Here is an 11,966-nt window from a genome sequence, read left to right as displayed (position 1 = left end):
GTATGCGAGACTCCGAACCACGTTCTTTTCCTCTCCACGCCTTAAGCCACACAGACACACCCAGACACCGTTATGACACCAGTGTGGAAAAAAGAAGACGTTGATCCGAACGCGTGCAGTAGTCGGGAGCTGGCCGCTGGACGCTTCGCCACCTCCCCCCAAACCCAATGCCAAGGCTCTCTATGCGCAGAGTGCAGCACCGACCCCTGTCCCTGAACTCCTTTTACTTCAACAGCTCCGCTTCTGAAACATCCTGCAACGCCACCACTTAAAAGGACTCTGTGTGCAATTATTTGTTTGCTGTATCCTCCTCATTTCTACACATATGGAAACCCCACCCCCACCACCACCCCCACCCCCACCACCGCAAGAAAATCCGCGCGCACGCCAATTCTTCCGTCCGTCCACCAACAGACGGAGTCCCTCCCTTGTCATCACACGTCGCCGCCGACGGGGACGCCGCCAAGAGCACGTGCTAGTGCAGCTAAAAGCAAAGCAGTAACCGCGGGCCAAACCCACTTCCGTCACCTGCACACCCGTCAGCACCGGTCCATCACCCATTCCCAGGCTCCATCCCATCCAACACAAACGCCTTACCCCTGCCCTGCCCTGCCCCGCCCTGCCCTGCAGCAGGGCAAAGCCAGTTGCCGGAGTCCGAAGGACCATGGGACCAGAGCCCGGAAGCCCAACCCTCCAAGTAGAAGGGGTGGTGGTGGTGTGATCCAAAGTCCAGCACGACGCAAAAACAGGTGAGAAGGCGTTGTCCATGCCACCAACCGTCCAGAGCTGCGGCCTAGGGACGATGAGCTTTGCGAAGCTGATCGCTGGAAGGGCCCGTTGCCCGACGGCAGGGCGGTCCCCTCGGGTGCGGTAGCCCTCCCCCCCCTGCTTTGCTGTCCCGTGGTGTGTTGGGAGCAGTGTGTCGAAAGCAGCGACCAGCCGCTCAGCTCTCTAGCTCTCTTTCCGTAATCCCCCTTCCGTGTGTGGGCGGTGCCGTTGGCATTTGCCGGGCAGCACTCAGAGCCCAGGCCACTCAGGCGGCGCTCTATATCTCAGATATGCAAGGTGGTGAGCCGGTGAGCCGGCCGCGAGCCGGCCGGGGCTGCCCGGGCTGCGAGTCCTCATCGGCAACGATAACGGTGCGCGTGTGTGTGTGTGTGTGTGCCAGAGGCCGTGTCGGCGTGTCAATCATCTGCACACGAAGACCTTACAAGGCTAAGAGGACAGCAATCACATGTCAGGGAAAGCTCCGGAGGGGCTGCACGTGTGCTGTACCTGCTGCTGTAGCTGCTATTGCCGCTGCTGCCATCTCCCTCCATGGAGCTGTCTGCGGGCTGGCGCTTTGCGGGCTTCGAGACGGGGTAAAGAGCGCGGATTGCAGACGAGGTGCCACCGATGGTCACCAATCAGGCCGAACACTTGGCTGTCCTGTCAAGGTGGACGGTTGGACAGAGTTTCGCGATGGTGGGCGGCCGTCAGTGTCGGCCTTGCACGCCAGCGGCAGTCGCCTGCCCGGGCGGCAGCTGTGCCGCCGGAGGCCCGGGCGGCGCCGGCGGCTGCGGCAGCTTGGCGGTGCGCGGCAGCCGCGGCGCCCCCTCGATATCCTCGTACAAAATCTCCAGATCCGATTTCTGTACGATCTCCCATTGGTTGATGTCAAAGATAAGGTACGACCCGCGCTCCCCGCGCGGGCTTTTCTGGACGGCCGTGTTGGGCGCGTGCAGCATCCAGAGCTTGTAGCGGCGGTGAAACCACCAGCCGCGGACCGAAAGCTCATCGGCCGCCAGCAGCTGTGCTTCATCGCCCGGCATAGAATAAAACATGTAGAACAGCGTCTCCTCCTTGAACTTGGAGAGATATCCAGGCTGCGGAATTGGAATCAGAACCGGGGGAAATCAAAAATAGATCCAGATCTAGAATGCAAAAAAACAACAGCAGCTGCCATCGATTCCGGGCCGGGGACAATTATTCCTGGGACGAAGCAGAAACGAGGCCCAAGAAAGGAAACTGGACGCGGAAACCGCCGACACTGAGAGGAGAAGCAACCGGCTGAATGCCGGCGCGAATCCGCCTGAAGCCTTAGCAACATATGCATACACACGCATGCAAAAACGAAGCGTGCGGTGATGTAATGTGGCACATCGCGCCAGCTGCCATCGTGCCATAATCGCATATGCTGTCTGTCCGCCTGTGCCCACACTGTGGCCAATCACTCCCTCGTCGCACTACAACCGGTCGTTCCAACGCCTCGTTCCGGCGGCTCTGCATGCTAAGTGACTATCAGCTGACTGTAATGTAAATTTGAACAACAGTCTGCAAAGCATCGTCGTGAGGGTCGAAATGATCGCTGGACGCCTAACTGGCTTTAGGCAACTCAGTTGATATCGCTGCTAGAGCTGCTGCTGCTGCTGCTAGAGCTGTTGCCGCTCCAAAAACGGTAACGACAGGCACATAAAACCGTGGGGCACGCAACCCACAACCCTTAGCGGATGGTGCATCCATTCGCGCATCCATCGTGTAGTGCAGAGACGGTGACGACACCGGTGCCGCCGCCGCCATCGCCGTCAAAGCGCGCCGAGAACGTGAACAGACGCAGCAAGGGGACATTTCCTCCTGTACTCATTACCCCCCACTCTCTCTCTTTCCTCATATAAGGCGGGATGGATGTTAGTTGGTACGTTCCACGCCCCCATGCCGCCGCCCCCTACCTGCAATCGCTGAGGGAGGAACTTATAGCACGTGGGCAGATCAAAGTCCGGCTCCGCCTTGATCGGGTTATCCGCCAGGGGTGACACTAGCGTCGAATGCAGGTCGCCTGGGGGTTTGGAAAACCACAGGAAACGACGGGTGGTGGTGGGGTGGGGGTGGTCCACGGAGGCATGCGGGGTGCAGAGGGAGGATTGCCGTTCCACCGGTCGGCAAAAGTGCGAGAGGAACTCGCCTTCACCACATACACACACATCTATACATGCATATAGAAGTGTATATACATGCATATAGAAGTGTATATACATACATACATACAGCTGGTGCTTAGCCGGTCATCCACCCTTAGCGTCCGTCGAAGGAGTGTTACTCCTTGCCTAATGCCCCCCTTACTTTTGGCACCGCCCACCACCACCTGGTTAGGTTGTCGGATGACAACCTGACAACCTGGCGTAGGCCCAGGCCGAGAGCGACTCGGCACCCATGTCGAAGGGAGTTGGTGCTCGTGTCTTTGTGCACGCATATGAAGATTAACATCTTGTTAGTTTGGCTGCATTAGCTGCATGACTGACTGGTTGGGTACCGTTGAGGAGAGGGGCTTCACACAGCTGTACCACCAGCGCAAATCGCCCACAAATCTTTTTGAGCCAGCTGTGCTCTGCTCTGTGCCAGCTGCGCAGCACACGTGCTCTCTGACATACACCCGCACTTGCACGCAGATGGCTATCCACCTCACGCAATTGAACATACGCCTACAAACGGGCTTCACAATTTCGCTGCCTCATGACATACGCCTAAATTTCACTTGTTGTCGTCGTCGCCGCAAAGGCAACGGCAGTCCAACGCAGCACTCGCACCTGCAGCATTCAGGTTGAGGCCCAGACCAGTGAGATCCGTCCCCAGCGCCAACATCGTCAAATCCGCATCCGTCATTTTTATGAGCGGCAACAAGCCCATAAGCCCGAACCGGTCCGCCTTGGCGGCAGCCACCGCCGCTGTCGCTGTCGCCGACCCAGGCTGGGACTGACCGCCACCCAACTCGCTCCCAGGCCCTCCTTTACCCGCCATGCCGCCGGGCCCTGGAACCAAAAGCCCCTGCGACAGGCCTCCACGCTGCTGCTGCTGCTGCAGCCGCAGGTAGGCTTCATACTCCGCGGTCCCAGGCTGACCGGCCATGTGCTGGAGAAGCTCCGCGCCAAACCCAGATCCCGGCCCGCCACGTCCCCCTGCCGGCTGGTGCTGCTGTAATGCCCCTGCAGATCCCATGCCACCGCCTGCGCCTGCGCCGGCACCTGCCCCAGGCCCCAAACCATCTCGCTGGGATGACCCCGGCAGGGCGGGGAAGTCCTCATTCTGTATCTGGAAGTCACCTCCGCCTCCGGCAGCATTGGCGCCGTGGCCCGCCGCTACGGCAGCAGCTGCCGTACGAATCCCGAGCTTGGCAAATGGGTCATTTCCGGAACTCGACGTGAGTGCGTCACGACCCTGGCGAGCTGCTGCATTCGCAAGCAGCGAAGGGAAGTCGCTGTTGTCAAACGCCGCACCATCCTGATCCCCTGGCACGTGTTGCTGTTGCTGCTGCTGCTGCTGTTGCTGCTGTTGTTGTTGCTGCTGCTGTTGTTGCTGTTGTTGCGCCGCTGCCGCCGCTGCGGCTGCTGCCACCTGCTGTGCCTGCTGCTGTTGGGGCTGCTGCGTTTGAGGCATTTGCAGCCCCGCAACCGGCCCTCCCAAGTTGCCGACCGCCCCCGCACCGGCGCCGAAACCAGCAGCGGAAATCCCCAGGTTATTTAGCGCAGCCGCAGCGCCAAAGGCGCTAGCCCCGCCTGGCATCTGCTGCTGCTGGTGTTGTTGTTGTTGCTGTTGTTGCTGCTGCTTTTGTCGATTGAGGATAGCTAGCAGCTCGTGGGTGTTAGGATTAGAGCTTGGGAGCCCCCCCGCAAGCCCTTGCTGCAAGAGACCCAGACCGGCTGCCCCTGCATTTGCCATTTGCAATCTGCTTTGAAGATTGCTTCCCTGCAGACCACCAAGACCAGCAGCAGCTGCGGCTGTTAGCTGCGCGTTTAATCCCAAACCGGTGAGCCGCTGGGGGTTTTGAAGCGCAGCCGCCAAGGGGTTCTGGGCCGCCGCGTAGCCTTGTAACCCCGCCAAGCCGGCGCCAGCCGCCCCTGCCGCTGCGGCGTTGAGGTTTGCGGCCAGACTGAGGTTTGCCGCTGCCGTACGGTCAACACCAGGCTGTCGCATGCCGGCCAGCGGGCCCAGTCCACCTATCCCTTGTGCCCGGACACCTGCACCCGCCGCCCCTGCGAGGACGCCGTTGGCTATTTGCGCATTGGTCAAAGATCTCCCTTGCGCCTGAGCATACTGTCCGAGCTACATGGGACGTGGGAAAGGGGGGAGAAGGATCAAGGGGAGATTTTGGGCTCGGTCCAGCGCGGGGAAGAGAGCAAGGAAAAGCTCAGGGCGATAAATCGTGAGAAAGCCGGAGAGGGTGTTTGTGCGTGCATGTGCCAATATGCAGCCAAGAGGGTGCCTAAGAGCGCTATAGACCCGTTCTGTATGCCAGTTGGCTCACCTGTTGCTGCAGATTAGACTGAAGAGTGTTTGCCGCAGCGAACCGGTTCTGCGCTGACTGTTGTGGCCCCGCTGCACCCGCTTGGAGCCCAGCAATGCCAGTCCTGCAAGCAAGATGAACGGTCAGAACGTTGTTGCCGCCTCAGCGGAAATTGCCCGCAACGCCCCAAATACCTGACACCTGGAAGCCCGCTCTGCATTCCTCCTTGCAAGGCACCTTCATAGAAATGGAGTTGTTTTCTGGATTAGACAAATAGTTGGAAATGGATCAAAGCGTGACCTGCTTTGCCCACTTACCGACAAGAGGAAAGCCCGCCGTCTGCCCTTGTTGCCCATATTGAGCAAAGCCCCTGGCCCCGCTAGGGTCCAAGCCGCCAGGGTTGAGCATGAGCTGGCTCCGGCCTGCACCCAACACCGAGAATGGACGCGAGCGCTCAAGGGTCCCCCAGGCGCTAGCCGAGGCCAATACTGCCAGCGAGAAAACAAACGTTTTCCTGAATGCTTTGAGAATCTATTCATGCATAGGACTACACCTACGCAAGCAGTGGGAAGATCGGCGCTGCTATCGTGGACAGTTTGCAGAAACTCCTTTATACGCACCCCCGACGACTGGCCGTGGCTTGTCCAAAAATCCTAGGTTATTGTTATGGAGCGCTCCGGGGCGACAAAGCACTTGCACTGCAACAACCTAACGGTTTGCAACAAGCGGATGAAGATCTTACGTGCTTGCCTCAACGGGGCACAACAAGAAACGCAACAGGTGCTGTCCAACAGGTCTGTTTTCGTTCTTGTATGTACGGGCGCCTGTAGTACAACGAACCTCTCTCTCTTCATGCTTGCTTAGGTTTTGCATGCCGATGTCCCACTCAACAGTTAAGTGATGTACAAACTGATAATTGGAGACACCGTCGTGCGATTAATCTTGCGAAGAGCAACTCCCTTTTTCCGTAACGTTGCTGCGGGTTGACGAATTGCAGGCTCCGTCGGCAGTATAAGAGACGTTAGGCGCAACCACAGGCAAGCGCAAGACATGACTTACCGCAAATGCATCAGCGTCAAAGCAGATGACAGCGATGATTCATGGCAGTTCCCGATAGACCCACCGGAGAAGCTCTGATGGTGGTTAGCGCGAGTCATACAATACACAGGAATCCGGCTGACTTTAATCCAAACGTGCAAAGCAACCGGCAACTAATAATAACTCAAAGCAACAGCAATATGGCCTATGCGATACAGGAGCTCTTTTTTACCATCCCTTCCAACTGAACATTAGCATGGCTGTCTGGCCATTCGGCGCTCATAAGCGCGTGTGAGATCTTTAAATCCTACCGTCACCAATGAAATGGTGCAGCACATTCCCAGAGGCCTCCGGTAGGAAAGATCCGCGGCCAGATGCAACACCCTATCGTCGTATGTTTCCCGTGATGAGTTCTTTCCTGTTTTTCACTGCAGCTCCCTCGAAGGACAGGCGCAGTTTGGGTATATATGGGTTGACATCAACCTGGATCTTTGGCCAGGTAACCATAGCCGCCTGGGCGTTTACATGCTCCCAGCGCCTTGCCACGTGGGTGTCCACGGCCCCGACACCTCACTGCTTGTACCGTATAACATATATACATTTAACTGAATTCCCACTGCCCACTAGCGGTGACTGTCAAGGTGACCTGTATAAATGAGTTCCCAGGGCTTTTAGTTCTGGTCAGTTCAGGGAACATTTTTCCCGCGGATGTGGCATCCGGGGCAAACAAGCCTGAAGTGAGCACCCACTTAGGGCACCCACAGCTATATTTGCACCAAACATTTTGTGCCAGCACAGTTCCACTGACCCATCCCTTGAGTTTATTAATGGGTTGCTAGTTTCTGTCCAGTGCTCCTTGTCTACCGTGGACAGTCGCGAGCAGCGGCTGGGCCGGTTTGGTCCCAAGGACTGGTGATGTTTGTTGTTTGACTTCACGCGCCATCGAGTACTTTCGGAAAAGAGGTAGCATGGATATTCTCTACTCGTGGCCGCGGAATGAGATGAATGCTACTTTAGCTGGTTCCTCTTGACCCCGACCGGAGGCCTCCGGTCCCAGCCGAATTTGCCATCACTATCACTGACGCTTAGCAATCTAACAGAACGTTGATAGTTGATGTTCTGTGCAGGATTTCCATCTTATGGGCTTCCCAGATAGGTATGTTTTCTACACATTAACACATTCTAATAAGCGAACCGGAAACTTATTTCTGTGCGTAAACTTTGCGACATGAATATCGCCTTACAAAAGGTGAATACCCGAATGTAATGTTGTCGATGGATGTTTCGGTTGTGTCGTGTACGGCGACACGCGTTTCGAGGAGCTTCTCGCAGCCGACAGGCCAACATCCTTTGTGTTTCGCACCAGTCCTGTAGCTGTTGTTATACACGTCGTTCATCGGCCTCTAAAGGCCAGGAATTTCCTTCTAGCTCGGAGCGCGATAGTCGCCATGCACTCCTTGGGCAAGGCAATTCTGGGCTCGGCCCGGCGTAACCAACAAAACGTAAGGTCCCGATCTTTGGTTATGCAATTCATGTCATAGCGCGGCATGTAAAGGTTGAGTGCCGGCGGCTGATCGACGACGAATCGAGCGGCTGATCCCGGGCGCATCCTTTCCGGTAGAACCGCATCACCTGTCGCGCTGAGAAGTGGATTGATATGTGCACTGCAGGGTCAGATCCTTCAGGCTGTTCGTTACTACGCGGTGAAAGATGTGCGATTTGGCATCGAGTGCCGCGATAAGGTGCTGGCCGGCGTGAACAAGCTCGCAGACGCTGTTCAGGTCACGTTGGGCCCAAAGGTGCGATCACAGCTGGGATGTGTCGAAAGATACAATTCCTCCTCATTTCTTTCGAGCCCGCGATGTATGGCACATGCATGGTTGCGCCGCACCCGCCCCAACAACGAAAACAACAACAACGCGTGTGCAGCTCTCTCCTCGTTACCCTGCGTCAGAGAGACAACACGCTAGCTACTACCGAAAAGAACTCTTCTCCTCGCGTGTCGCTGCCTTGCGCGCCCCGGCGCATCCTGTTCACCTCCAAAGTCCCCCGCCCTCACATCTCCGACAAGAGGCCGCAATCAAGGAGGACTCAACCACCCACCCACCCAACCACCGAATTTGAATTTGTGGATCCCGGGAAATGCGATGCCGGAAAATGCCCTCGAATGTGCATTAGAAGGGCCTAGTTATCAAACAATTCGACCTGTCTTTCGCGGCTGGGTCAGTAGCCTATCGGTTATCGGAACCTGCGCCATACAACACCTCTCAACCTCCGCAAAACCCTCTTGCAGCTCCAGCCCCTGCTCCAGCCCCAGCCCCAGCTCCAGCTCCAGCCCCGGCGTGTGATCCTCCCCCACGGCGCATTGCTGTCGACACGCTGCTCCCCCTGCTCCTAGCACCGCCCCTGCTTCTTCCCGCCTTTCCCTCTTGCCCTGGCAGCACCTTCACTCGTTCTCGTGGTTCGTCTTCCCTCTAGTCTTTGCTTTTTGCATATGATGATTTATCCCTCTGACACACCCCTCACACACCCCACACACCCCTAAACATCCCCATTTACCTGCAACGCCCAATGCAGGGCCGCAATGTGATGATCGAACAGAGCTACGGGGGGCCCAAGATTACTAAGGACGGTGTTACCGTGGCCAAGGTGGGTGTGTGTGGGGGGGGGGGCGCGTGTATGGTGGCATGTATGGTGGCTGGGTATGTATGTATGACTTAGATTACACTGTGGGCCGCGAGAGCCGGGGGCCGAAGCCGAAACACAGCGCAAGGGTCGGGTATGTATGTATGTATGTATGTACACGGAAGCGGACGCCCTCCCGTTCCCCGTGACACTGATCGCCTTGTCATCATCATCAACACATACATACATAAATACATACACACGCACCTACACATGACGCAGGCTATCGAGCTGAAGGACAAGTTCGAGAACATGGGGGCCTCCCTGGTGAAGCAGGTGGCCTCAGCGACGAACGATGTGGCCGGCGATGGTGGGTGCAAAGAATGGAGCGTGAATATCAAGTGGACATGGGAGAAGGGCTTGAGACGGGCGGTGCGTGAGAGGTGTCCCATCACCGGGGATCATCATTTATCGGTTCTTTCAACTTTGTTTCGCGTGTGTGTATTTTGAGTTTACCCCTCTTTTTTGTATTTTACCCCTCCCCCCTGCCCATGCAGGTGTTACCCTCTTTCCCCCCCCCCTTCCCTCCCCCTCCCCCCCCCCCAAAACACACACACACTCACCCCTGTGGCTTCCGTTCCGCCTGCCCCTCCAAGCCCGACCCGATACACCCACACAGCTGCGCACATACGTACCTCCTCCTTTTCCCCCCCCACACACTCTCCTCCCTTCCCTCCCCCACTCCTCCCCTTTTTACTCGGTCAGTTCTACGTCTGGTACACTCTTGCCCTGGCAACAGCTTCACTCGTTTGTGGTTCGTCTTTCCCCCCTTTTCGCCCCCCCCCACACACACTCTCCTCCCTTCCCTCCCCCACTCCTCCCTCCTTTTCTCCCCCTGTTCCCCTGTACCCACCCATAGGTACCACAACTGCGACAGTTCTCACTCGCGCCATCCTGGCCGAGGGCTGTAAGTCGGTGGCCGCGGGAATGAACCCCATGGATCTGCGCCGCGGCATCAACATGGCGGTCGACCACGTGGTTTCGGTGCTGAAGGGCCGAGCAAAGATGATCTCCACGACGGAGGAGATTGCGCAGGTTGGTTGGAAGGGGGGGGAAAGGCGAAGGGGAGGGACAGGAGGGTGGTGAAGGAGGGGGTTGGCTGAAGGGCGTGGGGGGGGTTGTGCGGAGATTGGAAAGTATGGGAGGGGAATAAGGGAGCGCGGGAAAACGTGCAAGGAGTTCGACGTGTGAGAGAGATGGTCGAGGGTTGCGTGCATGTCGTTATATCCGTTTGACCGTTGGAAAGGCTCTGGTGGAGGCCCTAACGGTGTCTCTGGTGTTTTTTGTAATCCTATGACGTCAATGTGTGTTTTTTTTATTTTCTTTACCCCGGGTTTTTCCCTCTCACCCTCCTCCCCTTTCACTCCCCCTCCTTTCCCACTCTCCCCAGGTGGGCACGATCTCCGCCAACGGCGAGCGGGAGATCGGTGACCTGATCGCCCGGGCCATGGAGAAGGTGGGCAAGGAGGGCGTCATCACCGTGAATGACGGCAAGACGCTGGATAACGAGCTGGAGGTGAGGTGGGGGGGGGCCCTAGGAAATTGGGGCTGAGGGGGGCAGGAGGTGTAGGGGGTGAGGGTATTAGGGTTGCGAATAGGTTGCGTGTATGTATGTATGTATGTATGAATATATATATATGTATATATATATTGTATATATATGTATATATATATTGTATATATATGTATGAATATATATTGTATATATATGTATGAATATATATTGTATATATATGTATGAATATATATATATGTATATGTATATATATGTATGTATATATCAGGGAAAAAGGGAGGGATAACAAGTCGACCGTACTCGGAAGGGCCCGGAAGTAACCCATCCCCCTCTCCACCCCACCTCACACTACGGACAGACAGACAAACGCACAACCCCGCCACACAAACCCGCAACAGGTTGTGGAGGGCATGAAATTTGACCGCGGGTACATCTCGCCGTACTTCGTGACCGACCAGAAAACGATGAAGGTGGAGCTGGAGAATCCGCTCATCCTCATTTGCGAGAAGAGGATTAGCGGGTGAGTGTACGGCAGCTCAGGGGGAGGGGTGATGAAGCTGGGGGGTTAAGGACAAGGGTTTCACGGGGGTGGGAAACGGCTTTCCTGGCATCTTAGTGTTCCCCCACCCCCCACCTCCCACCCGTGCCGTCTCCCGCATAACCGGCCGCCATCCACACCTGCGCACCCCATACATACATACATATGTACATACATATGTATGTGCATACATACATACATATGTACGTACATGCATGCAGACTCGCTTCCTTGCTGCCGGTATTGGAGAAGGTGGTTCAGGTTCAGCGGCCGCTGCTGATCATCGCGGAGGACGTCGAGAGTGAGGCCCTAGCCACTCTGATTGTCAACAAGCTGCGAGCTGGCCTCAAGGTAGGGGTGGTGGGGGCCGGGGGGCGGGGGAAGGGTGCGTGTGTTTTGGGGGGGAGAGGGGGTGGTAAACTGGCTGGCAGTACCGTACCTGTTTGAAAATCTACCGTAGCTGAATTGGCAACTTCGTTGTCTTCTGATTGTATGTATGCATGTATGTATATATGTATGTATGTATGTATGTATGTATGTATGTATGTATGTATGTATGTTTATAATGGGTCATTCGATGGCGGCGGTGGTTGTGGCGGTTGTTGCAGGTGTGCGCCGTGAAGGCTCCTGGTTTCGGAGACAACCGGAAGGCGAACCTGCAGGACATCGCCATTCTCACGGGAGGCGAGGTACGGCAAAAGGGGGGTTACGGGGCAGCGGGGGTGAGGGTACGGCATTGGGGGGGGGCAAGGACAGGTTGGGATGGGACTGCGGGGAAGATTTACATACATACCGTCACCAGATGATATTTACATACCTATGTATGTGCTTGTACATGACCTCCAAAGGCTCCTTCCTTCCCCCTCCTCCCCCTTCCCCCCCACCTTCACTCGTTCGTGGTTCGTCTCCCCCCCCTCCCTCCCCCCCTTCCT

The 11,966-nt window shown here is 56.5% G+C and overlaps 2 protein-coding genes across 2 annotated transcripts in view; one reads left to right on the top strand and one right to left on the bottom strand.

Annotated features, from left to right (window-relative positions):
• Positions 1–1,475: 1,475 nt before the first annotated feature.
• Positions 1,476–5,665, bottom strand: VOLCADRAFT_127435 (uncharacterized protein; the record flags this gene model as incomplete). Its single annotated transcript, XM_002946755.1, has 6 exons — positions 1,476–1,865; positions 2,709–2,815; positions 3,564–5,076; positions 5,279–5,381; positions 5,452–5,494; positions 5,575–5,665. The coding sequence occupies 6 exons, from the start codon at positions 5,663–5,665 to the stop codon at positions 1,476–1,478; spliced, it is 2,247 nt and encodes a 748-aa protein (XP_002946801.1).
• A 2,015-nt stretch (positions 5,666–7,680) lies between these two features.
• Positions 7,681–11,966, top strand: part of VOLCADRAFT_79395 (uncharacterized protein) — an 8,125-nt gene continuing 3,839 nt past the window's right edge. Inside the window, exons 1-9 of the mRNA XM_002946945.1 lie at positions 7,681–7,797; positions 7,966–8,094; positions 8,873–8,944; positions 9,203–9,290; positions 9,840–10,015; positions 10,371–10,496; positions 10,895–11,016; positions 11,256–11,385; positions 11,643–11,723. Of these exons, the coding sequence (XP_002946991.1) occupies positions 7,744–7,797; positions 7,966–8,094; positions 8,873–8,944; positions 9,203–9,290; positions 9,840–10,015; positions 10,371–10,496; positions 10,895–11,016; positions 11,256–11,385; positions 11,643–11,723 (978 nt within the window). The 5' untranslated portion in view covers positions 7,681–7,743. The remainder of the gene's footprint in view (positions 7,798–7,965; positions 8,095–8,872; positions 8,945–9,202; positions 9,291–9,839; positions 10,016–10,370; positions 10,497–10,894; positions 11,017–11,255; positions 11,386–11,642; positions 11,724–11,966) is intronic.

The sequence above is a fragment of the Volvox carteri genome (assembly GCF_000143455.1).
Source record: "Volvox carteri f. nagariensis unplaced genomic scaffold VOLCAscaffold_4, whole genome shotgun sequence".
In the NCBI taxonomy this organism is placed as follows: domain Eukaryota; kingdom Viridiplantae; phylum Chlorophyta; class Chlorophyceae; order Chlamydomonadales; family Volvocaceae; genus Volvox; species Volvox carteri.
This window is presented reverse-complemented; position numbering and strand designations above follow the sequence as displayed.